Source organism: Pipistrellus kuhlii, unplaced genomic scaffold, assembly GCF_014108245.1.
Source record: "Pipistrellus kuhlii isolate mPipKuh1 unplaced genomic scaffold, mPipKuh1.p scaffold_m20_p_168, whole genome shotgun sequence".
In the NCBI taxonomy this organism is placed as follows: Eukaryota; Metazoa; Chordata; class Mammalia; order Chiroptera; family Vespertilionidae; genus Pipistrellus; species Pipistrellus kuhlii.
In genome coordinates, this window is record NW_023425480.1 from 458 (window position 1) to 15360 (window position 14903).

Here is a 14903-nt window from a genome sequence, read left to right on the forward strand (position 1 = left end):
GAGCTGTCACAGTGCTTTGGCTTTTTCTGGAAGGGGCCCTTCGTGGCCAGAGCCCCAGGCCCCTGCCCTCTGGCCCCTCCTCTCCTCTCGCGGACACACCACTGCTCAGGAAGCTTTATTGGAAGTGCTTGGGCCTCTCCGCCCCCATCATCCACTGGCCTCAGGCCTGACGCCCGCCCGTCCTGGGCTCTCCTTTGGCCCGTGGTCCGCACCGGGAGGTCCCGCTGGAGTGCATTCGGGCTGGTGTGGGGGGGGGGGTGAGGACGGTGGGGGGGTAGGACGGTGGTGTAGGGGATGGTGTTGGGGTGGAGTAGGAGTTGAGGGTGTTGAGGGCGGTGTGGAGTGAGGGACGGTGGGGGGGTGGGTGGCTTCCTTTTTTGGTGTGGGTGTTAGGAGGGTTGGGGGGTGGGGTGAGGACGGTGTGTGGGTGGGTGATGATGGTGGGGGGTGGGGTGGGAGGATGGTGGAGGTTGGGGGGGGAAGGGCGGTAGGGGGGTGGAGGGGGCGGTGGGGGGTGGGACGGTGGGGGGAGGCGGACGGTGGGGGTAGGTGACAGAGACAGTGGGGGTGGTGGGGGTGAGGGCGGTGGGGGGGTTAGGGCCGGTGGGATGGGAGTGCGGACGGTGTGGGTGAGCGTGAGGACAGTGTGGGGGGTGGGGTTGGCGGGCGGTGGGGGGTGGGAGTGTGGGGCGGTGGGGTGCTGTGGGGTGGTGGGGGTGGGGTTAGGGTGGTGGGGGTGTTGAGGACGGTGGGGGTGGTGAGGGGTGGTGGGGTGTGTTTGTGAGGACGGTGGGGGGGGTGGTAGTGAGAGGATGGATGGGGGTTCGATGGGGGAGGGCTGGTGGGGGTTGGGGGGGGCGGGGGGGGGTGAGGGGCGGGGGGGGGTGAGGGCGGGGGGTGGGGGTGGGAGGGGCAGTGAGTTGGGAGAGGGTGGCATGCAGGGACCCGGCTTGGGGAGGGGTGGCCGCCCCCGCGCTAGGCCTGGCCGGGCCGGATGCCGGGCCTCGCTGCTTGCCACGTTGCTCATGAGCTGCTGCACGTAGGAGGTCAGGCAGGTTCGTCAATCTTGTAGCCCTGGCAGGGGGGGGCGGAGGCTGTGGGTCCAGGGGGCGCGGCCAGCCGGCGCCCGGCCGCCCGCCGCGGGGCGGAGCCTCTACTCACCAGCGAGGTCTCGCACAGCAGGCGGCCGCCGCGGCCCAGGCTGTGCCCAGCACCATGTGGGAAGTAGGTGCTGCCGCTGCTCCAGCTGGCGATCTTGGTGAAACGGGTAGGTGGCGAGCACGCTCCTGGGGCACAGGGGCGCTGAGGGCGGCGGCCCGGGCGGGCGGCCGGCGAGGGCCCCGCCCCGGCCCGGCCCGCCCCCCCACCCCACCCAAACCGCCCCAGCCACCCGGCCCGACCCCAGCCCGCCACACCCCGCCCGGCCCGCGCCCGGCCCCCACACCGCCGCCCCGGCCCCCGCCCCACGGACCCCCACAACGACCCGAAACGCCCCGGCCCCTGCCCCGCCACGCCCCGCCCCCACCACATCCCACGTGCCCGCGCCAGCCCCGGCCCGCCCGGACTCCATCTACACCCCCACACCCGGCCCGGCCCGCCCCGGCCCGCCCCCTCACCCCGCCTCGCCCCGCGCCCTGCCGCCGCCCCGGCCCTGTCCCCGCCACACACCCCGCCACCGCCCCGGCCCCGCCACCCAGACCCCACGCCTTGCGCCCCGCCCCTCGCCCCCGCCCGGCCCGCCCGGGCCGCCCTCGACCCCACCCACCCCGCCCGGGCCCGCCCCGGCCCGCCACCAGACCTCGCCCGGCCCTGCCCCGGCCCGCCCGGCCCCCACACCCCGCCCGGCCCGCCCCGCCACCGCCCCGCCCTCGCCCCCGCCCCGCCCCCCGGCCCGGCCGCCCCGCCCCGCCTCCACACCCCACCCCCGCCCCCCCCCCCCCCCGGCCCGGCCCGCCGGACCCTCCCACACCCCGCCCCGCCCCGGCCCCGCCCCGGCCCGCCCGGCCCCCACACCCGCCCGGCCCCGGCCCGGCCCCGCCCCGGCCCCCCACACCCGCCCCGGCCCGCCCGGCCCGCCCCGGCCCCTACACCCCGCCCGGCCCGCCCCGGCCCGCCCCGGCCCCTCACCACCCCGCCGGCCCCGCCCCGGCCCGCCCCGGCCCCCCCACACCCCGCCCGGCCCGCCACCCGCCCGCCCGCCCCCCACACCCGCCAGGCCCCGCCCCCACCCCGCCCTGGCCCCGCCACCACCCGGGCCCGCCCCGGCCCCACCCGCCCGCCCCGCCCCCCCGGCCCACCCGGCCGCCCCGGCCCCACCCGCCCCACCCCCGCCCCGGACACCCCCCCCCCCCCCCCCCCCCGCCCCGGCCCCACCCGGCCCGCCCGGCCCGTCCCCGGCCCCCACACCCCGCCACGCCCCCGCCCGGACCCGCCCCGGACCCCCCCCCCCCCCCCTGCCCGGACTCCCCGCCCCGGGCCCGGCCCCAGGCCCCGCCCCGCCCTGGCCCCACTCTCTCGCCCGGCCCGGCCCCGCCCGGCCCCCAGCCCCGGCCCCGCCCGGCCCGCCCCGGCCCCCACACCCGCCCGGCCCCGCCCCAGCCCCGCCCCGGCCCCGCCCAGCTCCGTACCTTGGTCTTGGGGTGGATGAGCAGGGACGCCGTGCCGGTTGATGGCCACGAGCACGATGTCGGGGTAGGAGGGCTCCGAGGTTGCTGGGGGGAGAGCGGCGGTCACAGCCGGAGGGCGGACTGCGCCCCGCACCGCCCTCCAGCTGGGCCCAGCTTCGGCCAGCTGCGGTCTGGGAGCTCAGGCTGCCGGCTGGGGGGCGGGACCGCGTGCAAGCACAGGGCACGGGCGGGCGAGACTACCTTCACCTCGAAGAAGGCGGACCCGAAGGTGGGCCAGCGGCTGATCCCCCGCAGGAAGGCCACCTTGGCCTCCTCCGGCGTCTTGTCGCGGTGCTGCTCGCAGGCCAGGAGGATGCTCTGCGGGGAGGGGCGGTGAGGCCAGGCCGGAGGGCTCAGCCCGGGGGTGGGCGCAGGGCGGGTGCACTCAGACCCAGCCCACCAGCCCAGCCCTGGAGGCACCTTTCTCCATTCCTCCGGGGACATCAGGCGCGTGAGGTTCTCGGGCACCAGCTCCCCCAGGACCTTGGGGATGCTCGCCAGCTGGGCCTGGTCGCCGCCGAACTGGGCCTTGTAGATGAGGCTCGCCAGCTGCACCGCGTCCTCCCGCGGGCACTTGTGGAACCCACGCAGGTACTTGGGCAGCTCCTGGGCGAGGGACACGGGCCTCAGGCTGCTGCCCCCTGCGCCTCCTCCCTGCGCCCCCCTCCTGTGCCCCCTGTGCCCCCTCCTGTGCTCCTACCTGCGCCCCCTTCCTGTGCCCCCTGTGCCCCCTCCTGTGCCTCCTCCCTGCGCCCCCCTCCTGTGCCCCCCTGCGCCCCCTGTGCCCCTCCTGTGCCTCCTCCCTGCGTCCCCCTGCTGTGCCCCCCTGCACCCCCTGTGCCCCCTCCTGTGCCTCCTCCCTGCGCCCCCCTCCTGTGCCCCCCTGCGCACCCCCTGTGCCCCTCCTGTGCCTCCTCCCTGCGCCCCCCTGCTGTGCCCCCCTGCACCCGCTGTGCCCCCTCCTGTGCCCCCCCTCCCCCGGCGGCAGGTGGCAGGGCTGCCCCCGCCGGGGCCGAGCAGCAGGAAGCAGAGGTTCCTGCAGGGCAGCGGGTGGCGCGGTGTCCTGTGTGGACCCGGTGGAAGGCCTGTGGGTGCGGACGGGCAGCCAGCAGGGCCCTCAGCGGGGTGGGCGGGGCGGGCCCGGAGCCTCGCACCTGGTGGTAGTGGAGCACGGTGTCCGCGCGCACATCCTTCCCGGGGGCCACGCCCAGCCACAGTTTGCGCATGAAGTACACCTGGTAGGGGAGCGTCAGCGGGGCCCCTGGGGGCCGCAGTGAGCACAGCCTGCCGGCCTGCGCCGCCACCCGCCCTGCCGCCCGCCAGCTGCTCCCGGACCCCGCCTGGGCCTCCCGTCCAGCCCCGGCCCGCACCCCTGCCTGCCCGGCCCGCCCTCGGGGCCCACCTTCCTTCTGGGGCTTGCTCCTCTTCACCCAGTCCGCCACCTGGCGCAGCGAGTCGAAGAAGAAGTCTCCCTCCTTCTGGCTGATGACCTGGGGGGCGCGCTGTTCAGGGAAGGGCCCTCCTGGGGCAGGCATGTGGGCTGTGAGACCCCCCGGCCCCCGCCCCCCCTCAGTACCTTGTCTGCGATCTTGATGAAGAGGCTGCAGCCCTCCCAAGAGGCCAGCTGCAGCCTGGCGGCCACGTCCGCACACACATCCCGCACCCGGGTGTGGGCGCTCACCTCCAGCATCTGGGGAGAGCGGCCGCTCAGCACAGGCCCCCACGGCCTGCTTCCAGACTACGGGCCGGAGGCACAGGCGGACGACTGCACTCCTGGCCGCAGAGGGCAGCCTCCGAACCCGCCTTCGGAGCCCAGAGGCACTGTGGGCCTTCGCAGGGGCTGCCCCAGCATCAGGGCTGCACGCCGGCCTGTGCTGCTGCCCTGGCCTTCTGCCCTGTGCCTCTGCCCTGTGCCTCTGCCCTGTGCCCACTGCCTGTGCCTCTGCCCTGTGCCTCTGCCCTGTGCCCACTGCCCTGTGCCTCTGCCCTGTGCCCACTGCCCTGTGCCCACTGCCCTGCGCCCACTGCCCTGTGCCCACTGCCCTGTGCCCATCCACTGCCCTGTGCCCTCTGCCCTGTGCCTCTGCCACTGCTGTGCCTCTGCCCTGTGCCCTCGCCTGTGCCTCATCTGCCCTGTGCCTCTGCCCTGTGCCCACTGCCCTGGGCCTCTTGCCCTTGCCCACTGCCCTGTGCCTCTGCCCTGTGCCCACTGCCCTGTGCCTCTGCCCTGTGCCTCTGCCCTGTGCCCACTGCCCTGTGCCTCTGCCCTGTGCCCACTGCCCTGTGCCTCTGCCCTGTGCCCACTGCCCTGTGCCTCTGCCCTGTGCCTCTGCCCTGTGCCCCCTGCCTCTGCCCTGTGCCCACTGCCTGTGCCCACTGCCCTGTGCCACTGCCTGTGCCTCTGCCCTGTGCCCCCTGCCCTGTGCCTCTGCCCTGTGCCCGCTGCCCTGTGCCCACTGCCCTGTGCCTCTGGCCTGTGGCCTCTGCCCCTGTGCCTCTGCCTGTTGCCCACTGCCCTGTGCCCACTGCCCTGCTGTTGCCTCGCCCTGTGCCCCCTGCCCTGTGCCCGCTGCCCTGTGCCCCCACTGCCCTGTGCCCCTCCTGCCCTGTGTCCACTTGCCCTGTGCCCCACTTGCCCTGGTGCCTCTGCCCTGTGCCCACTGCCCGGTGCCCACTGCCCTGTGCCCACTTGCCCTGTGCCTCTGCCCTGTGCCCCTGCCCTGTGCCCCACTGCCCTGTGCCCACTGCCCTGTGCCTCTGCCCTGTGCCCCCCTGCCCTGTGCCTTCTGCCCGGCCCTGCCCTGGGCCTCTGCCTGTGCCCACTGCCCGTGCCTCTGCCCTGTGCCCACTGCCTGTTGCCTCTGCCCTTGGCTCTTGCCCTGTTGCCCGCTGACTGGGCCTCTGCCCTGTGCCCACTGCCTGTGCGCTGCCCTGTGCCTCTGGCCCTGTGCCCACTTGCCGTGCCTCTGCCCTGATGCCCACTGCCCTGTGCTCTGCCATGTGCCCACTGCCTGTGCTCTGCCCTGTGGACTCTGCCCTGGGCCTCTCCTGTGCCCGCTGCTGGGCCTCTGCCCTGTGCCCGCTGCCGTGCCTCTGCCTGTCCCGCTGCCTGTGCCTCTGCCCTGTGCCTCTGGCCCTTGTGGCCCACTTGCCCTGTGTGCTCTGCCCTGTTTGCCCCCTGCCCTGTGCCTCTGACCTGTGCCTCTGCCCTGGCCTCTGCCCTGTGCCCACGCCCTGGGCCTCTGCTCCTGTGCCCCTGCCCTGTGCCTCTGCCCTGTGCCTCTGCCCTGTGGCCCCATGCCCTGTGCCTCTGCCCTGTGCCCTCTGCCCTGGGCCTCTCGCCCTGTGTCCACTGCCCTGGGGCCTCTGCCCTGTGCCCCCTGCCCTGTGCCTCTGCCCTGTGCCTCTGCCCTGTGCCCACTGCCTGTGCCTCTGCCCCTGTGCCTCTGCCCTGTGCCTCTGCCCTGTGCCCACTGCCCTGTGCCCCCTGCCCTGTGCCCACTGCCCTGTGCCTTGCCCTGTGCCTCTGGCCCTGTGCCCACTGCCCTGTGCCCACTGCCCTGTGCTCTGCCTTGGCTGGTGCCCCCTGCCCTGTGCCCACTGCCCTGTGCCCACTGCCTGTGCCTCTGCCCTGTGCCCACTGCCCTGTGCCCACTGCCCTGTGCCCACTGCCCTGTGCCTCTGCCCTGTGCCCCCTGCCCTGTGCCCACTGCCCTGTGCCCACTGCCTGTGCTCTGCCCTGGGCCCCCTGCCTGTGCTCTGCCTGTGACTGCCCTGGGCCCTCTGCCCTGTGCCCACTGCCATGTGCCTCTGCCCTGTGCCCACTGCCCTGTGCCTCTGCCCTGGGCCTCTGCCCTGTGCCCGCTGCCTGGGCCTCTGCCCTGTGCCCACTGCCTGTGCCGCTGCCTGTGCCTCTGCCCTGTGCCCACTGCCTGTGCCTCTGCCCTGTGCCCACTGCCCTGTGCCTCTGCCCTGTGCCCACTGCCTGTGCCTCTTGCCCTTGTGCCTCTGCCCTGGGCCTCTGCCCTGTTGCCCGCTGCCTGGGTCTCTGCCCTGTGCCCACTGCCTGTGCCTCTGCCTGTGCCATGCCTGTGCCTCTGCCCTGTGCCTCTGCCCTGTGCCACTGCCTGTGCCTCTGCCCTGTGCCCCCCTGCCCTGTGCCTCTGCCCTGTGCCTCTGCCCTGGGCCTCTGCCCTGTGCCCACTGCCCTGGGCCCCCTGCCCTGTGCCACTGCCTGTGCCTCTGACCCTGCTGCCTCTGCCCTGGCCCCCTGCCGGTGCCTCTGCCCTGTGCCTCTGCCCTGGGCCTCTGCCCTGTGCCCCCTGCCCTGGGCCTCTGCCCTGTGCCCCCTGCCCTGTGCCTCTGCCCTGTGCCTCTGCCCTGTGCCCACTGCCTCTGCCCTGTGCCCACTGCCCTGTGCCCACTGCCTGGCCTCTGCCCTGTGCCCACTGCCCTGTGCCCACTGCCCTGTGCCTCTGCCCTGTGCCCACTGCCCTGTGCCCACTGCCCTGTGCCTCTGCCCTGTGCCCCCTGCCCTGTGCCTCTGCCCTGTGCCTCTGCCCTGTGCCCACTGCCCTGTGCCCACTGCCTGTGCTCGCCTTGCCTCTGCCCTGTCCCACTGCCCTGGTGGCCTCTGCCTGTCCCCATTGCCTGTGCCCACTGCCCCTTGCCTCTGCCCTGTCCCACTGCCCTGTGCCCACTGCCCGTGCCACTCCTGTGCCTCTGCCCTGTGCCACTGCCCTGTCCCACTGCTCTGTGCCCACTGCCCTGTGCCTCTGCCCTGTGCCCACTGCCCTGTGCCCACTGCCTGTGCCTCTGCCCTGTGCCTCTGCCCTGTGCCCGCTGCCTGGGCCTCTGCCCTGTGCCCACTGCCCTGTGCCCGCTGCCTGGGCCTCTGCCCTGTGCCCCCTTCCCTGTGCCCGCTGCCCTGTGCCCCCTTCCTTGTGCCCGCTGCCCTGTGCCTCCTGCCCTGAGCCCGCTGCCCTGTGCCTCCTGCCCTGAGCCCGCTGCCCTGTGCCCCCTGTGCCCGCTGCCCTGTGCCCACTGTGCCCACTGCCCTGTGCCCGCTGCCCTGTGCCCCCTGCTCTGAGCCCGCTGCCCTGTGCCCCCTTCCCTGTGCCCGCTGCCCTGTGCCTCCTGCTCTGAGCCCGCTGCCCTGTGCCTCCTGCCCTGAGCCCGCTGCCCTGTGCCCCCTGTGCCCGCTGCCCTGTGCCCACTGTGCCCACTGCCCTGTGCCCGCTGCCCTGTGCCCGCTGCCTCTGGAGCCGGCTTCACACTCCCCAGCAGCCCCTCCTGGCCTGGCCCAGAGCCCCCGGGTGCACTGTTCATGGTGAGGGCGCCAGTGCCCTGGGCGGACAGCTTCTGGGGTCCCCACTCCTTGGGTGAGCAGGGCCCTGCTCTGGCGGGCTCACCTGGGAGGTGGGGGGCTCACCTGAGAGGTGGGGGGGTTCACCTGGGAGGTGGGGGGCTCACTTGAGAGGTGGGGGGGTTCACCTGGGAGGTGGGGGGCTCACCTGAGAGGTGGGGGAGTTCACCTGGGAGGTGGGGGGCTCACTTGAGAGGTGGGGGGGCTCACCTGGAGGTGGGGGGGCTCACCTGAGAGGTGAGGGGGTTCACCTGGGAGGTGGGGGGGGCTCACCTGGGAGTGGGGGGGCTCACCTGGTGGTGGGGGGCTCACCTGGGAGGTGGGGGGGCTCACCTGGGAGGTGGGGGGGCTCACCTGGGTGGGGGGGTTCACCTGGGAGGTGGGGGGCTCACCTGGGTGGTATGGGGGGGCTCACCTGGGTGGGGGGCTCACCTGGGTGGGGGCTCACCTGGGTGGGGGGCTCACCTGGGTGGAGGGGCTCACCAGGGTGGTATGGGGGGGCTCACCTCGGTGGGGGGGCTCACCTGGGTGGTGGGGGGCTCACCTGGGAGGTGGGGGGGCTCACCTGGGTGGTATGGGGGGCTCACCTCGGTGGGGGGCTCACCTGGGTGGTATGGGGGGGCTCACCTCGGTGGGGGGCTCACCTGGGAGGTGGGGGGCTCACCTGGGTGGTGTTGTTGGGGAGGAAGACCTTGTGGCAGATGCGGGAGATGTTCTGCTCGGCCGCCTCCACCTCCACCTGGTGGGGGGGCTGCTTCCGGGGGCCGGTCCTGGAACAGCAGGCACGCTGCGCGCCGTCCTCCCGCGCCCCGTCCGCTCCCTCTGCACTCCCTGCCCGCAAGGGCGGAGGCGCCTCCCTGTGACCGGCTCTGAGGGCCTGTCCGCCCTCCCGGCCCAGGGCACGGCTCAGGCAGAGCCGGACCAGGCTGTCCGGCGGCTGGGTAGGAGGCAACAGGCTGCTCTGACCAAGCGGAGGGGTGGCTTGGGGTGCCGGTCACCCGCGGCCGGAGGCAGGGCCCTCCTGCCTGGAAGGCAGCCGTGGGCGAGCTGGTGGCCAGGCTGCGCCCTCCGCGGCTCCTTCCCCCGGCGCCCGCTCACCTCAGGGCCCGCTGCACGCGGCGGCTGCAGTCGGGGGCCAGGGGCCGCGCCCTCCGGGCGTCCAGGAACTTGTGCACGTGCGGCAGCAGCGCCTTGCCGGGCGGGAAGAGGCCGGTGCAGAGCCACAGCAGCTGCCAGCCCCGCTCCTCGCTGTGCCTGCGGCAAAAGAGCCCGCTGGACTGCGGGGCCGGCCGCCCGGCCCCCGCCCCGCCGCCCAGGCCTCCCCCCCGGCCGGCCGAGCTGCTGCTGGCCCTTCTCGTGGTTAGAGGCCAGGGGCGCCCGAAGGTGACCGCCCCAGGAAGTCCGCAGGCCGGACGCGTGCCAGCGGCTGTGGCTGCTCGGAGTGCCTGGCGGGGTGTGTGGCTGCCCCCCTCCCGCAGCGGGCACAGCCGGGCGGTGAGGACGGAGCCCGCGCACCTCCTGGTGTTGTGCGTCAGCTGCTTCAGGATCTGGCAGTAGACCTCGTCCTGCAGGGCGGCCTCCTGCAGGGCCCCCGCGAAGATCTGGTCGGTGAGCTCCAGGGAGGCCCAGGCCTGCCTGGTCGGGTAGTCGCCCATGTACCGGAGGATGCGTGTGGCGTCAGGGAGGATAGCTGCTGGCAGGCCCGCCCGCGCCCGTGCCCACGCCCGCCGCCCGCGCCCGCGCCCGTGCCCACGCCCGCCGCCCGCGCCCGCGCCCGCCGCCCGCGCCCGCGCCCGCCGCCCGCGCCCGCGCCCGCCGCCCGCCGCCCGCGCCGCCCGCCGCCCGCGCCCGCGCCCGCCGCCCGCGCCCGCCGCCCGTGCCCAGCGCCCGCCGCCCGCGCCCGCGCCCGCCGCCCGCGCCCGCGCCCGCCGCCCGCGCCCGCGCCCGCGCCCGCCGCCCGCCGCCCGCCGCCCGCGCCCGCGCCCGCCCGCCGCCCGCGCCCGCGCCGCGCCCGCGCCCGCGCCCGCGCCCGCGCCCGCGCCCGCGCCCGCGCCCGCCGCCCGAAGGATATCGATGAAGCTCTGGCACGCGGCGTCCCGCAGCTCCGCGGTGGCGTGGACGCGCCGGAGCAGCGGCTGCCGCAGGGGCTCCGGGCTGTGCGCCCACAGGCGGCCCCGGGCGCGGGCCAGGCTGGCCACGGCTCTGCTGGCCGGCTCCTTCTCCGGGGCCCTGGCCGGCGGACAGAGCGGTGAGCCTCTGCCTCCGCCCTCCGGCCCGCCCGCCTGCACCTGCGGGGAGGGAGCCCAGCGCGGTGCCTGCATGGGGAGGCTCTGAGGGCTGGGGTGGGCACCTGAAGAACGAGTAGGAGAACTCCTCCAGGGTGTACAGCTTCTCGGGCGCCTGCTCCTCGGGGGGAGCCTCTGCGGGCGGCCTCGCCTGGGCGGCCAGCTTCCGCTTCTCCGGGGACATGGCCAGCAGGCTCTGCGGGGCACAGGCGTGGGCGCCCGGGGCCGCGCCCACAGGCCCTCCCGCGGCTGGGGGGCAGGCCCACGGGGCTGGCGGCACCGGCACCTCCCTCTGCCTCCCTCTCGGGGCTCGGCCACCAGCTCCCTCCGGGCGCCTCTCCTCGGCCTCTCTCCTCCCTGCCGCCCTCCAGGAGGCCTCTCCCAGGCGCCTCCGGCAGAGTCCGGGGTGGGGGTGGGGGGAGGGCCCTGTGTGCTCAGCTGGGAGTGCAGGCGAGGGTGGGAGGGGGTGGCTCTGCAGGCAGGGAGGCTTGGCCCCTGGGTCAGGGCTTCAGTGAGGCTGTGGCTGGGGGGGGGGGGGTTTGTTCCCAGGACACACCCGTGGTGGGGGGTGGAGGGTGGAGGGTGCCCACTCACGGAGCCTGTGGTCCCGGCACCGTCTTGGGCACGGCGCCGATGCCGCCAGCCTCACGGCGGACCGGTGCCAGGCGGCCCCGCTGCCATGTGGTGGGAGGAGGCCGAGCTGAGACCCCTGGGCACCCCGTTGGGCAGTTACCAGCAGCTGTGCTGACGGCTTGGTGAGCGTGGGGATGGTGTAGAGGTGGGCGGCCAGCACCAGCCCTGTCCTGCCCGTCCTGTCGTTCTGGCCCGGGACCCAGTCCCCGGCCGCCAGCAGCCCCGCGCTCTTCGTCAGGACCAGCAGATCGCCCTTCGCGCAGGGCAGGAGGGCGGCGTCGCCTGCGCGGGCCAGAGGAGAAAGCTGCTGGCCGCGCTGTGCGGGACCCTGCGCGATGAGCCTGGGCAGAGCTGAGGCCGGCTCGCTGACGGGACTCCCCGCGGGCCCTGACAGGCCAGGAGCCGCGGCCGGCATGGCAGGGGCGCATGGACAAGGGGGAGATGCCCGCTGGCCTCGCCAGCCAGCCTGGGGCTGTGTGACCCTCGTCCGCAGTGACTTACAGCCCTTCCCCGGGAGGGGTGGGACGACTGGGTGCAGGTTCTCCCCGCCTCCCAGCCACGCCTGCGCCTCCCGGGAGCTGCCTGGAGCCGCCCTGGTCGACCCTGCATGGCCGCCTCTGCTCCGGCCGCGAGCGGGCAGACAGCAGCTGCTGGGTGCGCCGGGTCAGGCCAGGGCCTGTTCCCTGCAGAGCGGCCTTAGCCCTCTCTGGGAGGCAGGGCGGGCCCCTCCCCCTCTCCGCGCGCCCTCGCCGGCACCTGTGGCCTTCTGGTCCTGCAGCGCCATGGCGAACACGGACCGCGCACGCAGGCCCTCCAGAAGCACGGCCACCAGCTCGGCGATGGCCACGCCGCTGGGCGACAGGAACTCATACTCCTCCTCACGCAGCGTGCAGAGCAGCAGCCGCTGGCCGCCCCGGGCCTCCCTGGGGGCGAGCACCGTGACCTGAGGCCTCTGCCCCGGCCCTCACACCGGTTACAGGTGCGGAGCCAGAGGGCCAGTCTGGGCCGGCAGGGCACCGCCGTGGGGTGGGCAAACGAGGTGAGGCAGGCCCCGGGCCCAGGGCAGCGGTGGTGCCAGCCTGCGCGAGGGCTCAGGGGCAGGCACCGCCGGAGCCGCGGGGAGGCCGTGCGCCAGCTCGGCGAGCTCCCGGCCCCTCGCCCGTGCCCTCGTGGGCAGGCCGCGCGCCGTGAGGACCTCGCACGTGGAGGTGCCCAGCGTGGCCAGCTCGGGACGCGGTGGCCAGTGTGTGCCCGGAGCTGCCGGTAACAGCTTCCGGGGGCCCCAGGGGAGGCATTCTCCGGGCCGGAGCACGGAGAGCGGGGGGCTGAGGCCTGCCCTCGGCCGCTGGGCGCTCGGTGAGCTGGCACGCACCAGCCCCGCGCTCGCCTGCCCGGCCGGGAGGGAGGGAGCTGTGAGGAGTGCACCCCAAGGGGGGTGGCCTGCCCTTCCCGGAGGACTTCCAGGCGCCTGGGCCTGAGGGGGGCTGAGGGCGCGCAGCCGCGGCAGTTGGAGGCCAGGCGGGGGTCAGTGCGCTCTCGCGGTCCACGGCGGTTCTCACCCGCACCCGCGGGCTCCCGGGCGGGGCCGCCTCCCCGCCGCCCCAGGACTGAGCTCCGAGCGGGACAGGCCGGCGCACCCACCTGTGGGCGACCAGACTCATGATCTCGGGGAAGGACAGCTCCAGCAGCGCCCGCTCCCGCTGGTCCAGGAGGGACAGCCCCTTCCAGTTCACGGCCAAGATCAGCTGAGTCCTGGGCAGCCGAGGGCCTGGCCGGGAGACGGGTGTGAGGCCGCAGGGCCCCGGCTGCCCGCCCGGCCCGCCCGCCCGCCCCTCTCCCGCACCTGAGCAGGGGGTGACCTCGAAGAGCCGGGAGAAGAGCAGCGGCCACTGCAGGCGGGCGGCGCCCACCACCTGCTCCCGCACGGCCTGCCTCTGGGTGTGCGGCACCTGCTCAGACACGGAGGCACCACCCTCGGCTCAGCACCGGTCCGCCAGCACGCGTGGTGGGAGGCCGGGCGGAGGCCGCCCACGGGCCCGCCCGGCCTCCCGCCCCAGGGCCTCCCGCCCTGCGGAAGAGGGAGGCGGCTTTGCTTTCTGGGCGGACGGGTGGGAGCCGCTGGAGGCTGGGAGCCTGCAGTGCCGCGGCTGGTGCCCCTGCCTGGGGCGAGCCTTGCTCTGGCTGGTGGTCTAAGCGTCCCCGGTGTCCTCGGCGCCTGTCCTCCCTCCGCGTGTTTGGGGGCGCACTCCAGCTCGGCCCCCTCCTGCTGTGCCCCCACCCGTCCTCCCTCCCGCTGCTGTGCGCACCGAACTCCCTTTCCTGTTTGAGTACAGCGTCTCTCGTCCCTGCTTTGAAAGGGGCGGGCACCCGCTCGCTGCTGGGGGGCAGAGCGGGCGCCGGTGGGAGCCTGGCCTGGGCCACACCTCGGCGCCTCCCCAGGGCCCCAGCCTGACCAGTGACCGCGTGTGTTTGACAGTGAAAAGGGAGCCGCTCGCCACCAGGCACCAGAGAAGTGAGTTAGGATTCGTTAATGCGCACACCCAGCCGTTCAATGAACCCAAAACTCAAAAGGAGGCGGGGCGCGGACCGGCCTGTGACCAGCGCTGATGGAAGGGGCCTGGTAGACCTGAGGCCGCAGAGCTGTGCTCCCTGGCAAGCCCCAGCCCCCGCCCAGCCCCGGGAGAGCCAGCGCAGGCTGACCTGGGCCAGGGCGGCGGTGACCAGGCCGGCCCACTGCTCTGGGGGCTTGGTCCGGTACAGCTTCGGGGGCACGCAGCTGGGCAGCAGCCCCTGCACGGCCTCCCTCCGCGCCGCGGCGCCCAGCTCTGCGCAGCAGTGCCGGGCCAGCAGCTCCACCAGCTCTTCCTCCTGCCGGCGAGCGAGACACACGTGAGGGCCAGGCCAGCCCTCGGGCCAGCCGGGAGCAGGAGCACCGCCAGGCCCGTCCTCCTCTGGCAGAACGTGCCCCTCCCACCCAGGGTGCACCCCCGTGCCCTCGGGGACCAGGGTGCTCCTCTCAGCCCTCAGGGAGCCCCGAGGGCAGAGGCCTGGGTGGAACCCTGATGTCCCCGCAAGGTGCGCTGGCCTGTCTCACCAGGCTCCCGGTCACAGGCGGCCAGGGCCCCGGGGGCGGGGGCTCCTGCGAGGCCTCGGAGTGGGTCTGCAGACCCAGACTCAGTCCTAGCTCCAGGCACCCTGCTCCCTGCCCACTGCCCCATCCTCCTGGCCCGGGAGGGGGCGCGCCGGCTCCGCCTCTCCGCCCTCCGGTGCCTCCTTCCCAGGAAGCCGGGCCCTCTGCCCTCCTGGGTGAGGGCCCGAGAGTCTGGGCAGGCTGCCCGAGGAGGCAGGGCGCTCAGCCAGGCCTGCCTCCCGCCAACGGCCGCCTCAGCGAGGCCGGCGGGCCGGGCTGCAGCGGGCGGAGGCGCAGTGGCGGGAGGAGGCCGGAGCCAGGCCCGGCGGGACCGCCCCGGGGCTCACCCTCTCGAAGCTGTACTCGCCGGACCAGACGCCGTGCAGGACTTGGCGGTAGATGAGCTCGGTGCTGACGGCGTCCTCGCTGGGGTCGTGCCAGGGGCTGAAGAACTCCTTCCGGAAGTAGAGGCGCCAGGGCGCCTGGCGCTCGCTCTCGCCCCGCTCCCGCGCCAGCTGCTCGCACTGGCCCACCGCGTCCATCACGTGGTCTCGCCCGCTGCCCAGCGACCAGAACTGAGGGGCGGGCGCGGTCAGGCGCGGGCACCTGCGCTCAGCGCCCGCGGCTCCCACCCCGGGTCGGCGTCTGCGCCCTCCTCTCCCACGGCCCGGGAGGCAGGGCCGGGCCGGCTCACCGCGCGTGGTGCCCTGAGCTCCCTGGCTGGCGTGAGGGAGGCTGAGCCCGGGCACCTGGGTGGGTGAGGATGGGGGTCCGGAGGGGCTGGGCCGAGGGCACGGGCCTCCCCGGGAGGGGGGGAGCAGCAG

The 14903-nt window shown here is 75.2% G+C and overlaps 1 protein-coding gene across 1 annotated transcript in view; it reads right to left on the minus strand.

The window, feature by feature from the left end:
* Nucleotides 1–914: 914 nt before the first annotated feature.
* MYO7B (myosin VIIB) overlaps nucleotides 915–14903 on the minus strand; it is a gene marked incomplete at its 3' end in the record, with an annotated part of 72384 nt that continues 58395 nt past the window's right edge. Inside the window, 20 exon segments of the mRNA XM_045582479.1 lie at nucleotides 915–1054; nucleotides 1057–1074; nucleotides 1162–1286; nucleotides 2628–2711; nucleotides 2852–2984; nucleotides 3087–3272; nucleotides 3821–3927; nucleotides 4069–4156; nucleotides 4243–4356; nucleotides 8696–8801; nucleotides 9130–9285; nucleotides 9547–9700; nucleotides 10103–10260; nucleotides 10382–10512; nucleotides 11050–11231; nucleotides 11706–11872; nucleotides 12591–12717; nucleotides 12793–12898; nucleotides 13650–13817; nucleotides 14427–14654. Of these exon segments, the coding sequence (XP_045438435.1) occupies nucleotides 915–1054; nucleotides 1057–1074; nucleotides 1162–1286; nucleotides 2628–2711; nucleotides 2852–2984; nucleotides 3087–3272; nucleotides 3821–3927; nucleotides 4069–4156; nucleotides 4243–4356; nucleotides 8696–8801; nucleotides 9130–9285; nucleotides 9547–9700; nucleotides 10103–10260; nucleotides 10382–10512; nucleotides 11050–11231; nucleotides 11706–11872; nucleotides 12591–12717; nucleotides 12793–12898; nucleotides 13650–13817; nucleotides 14427–14654 (2678 nt within the window).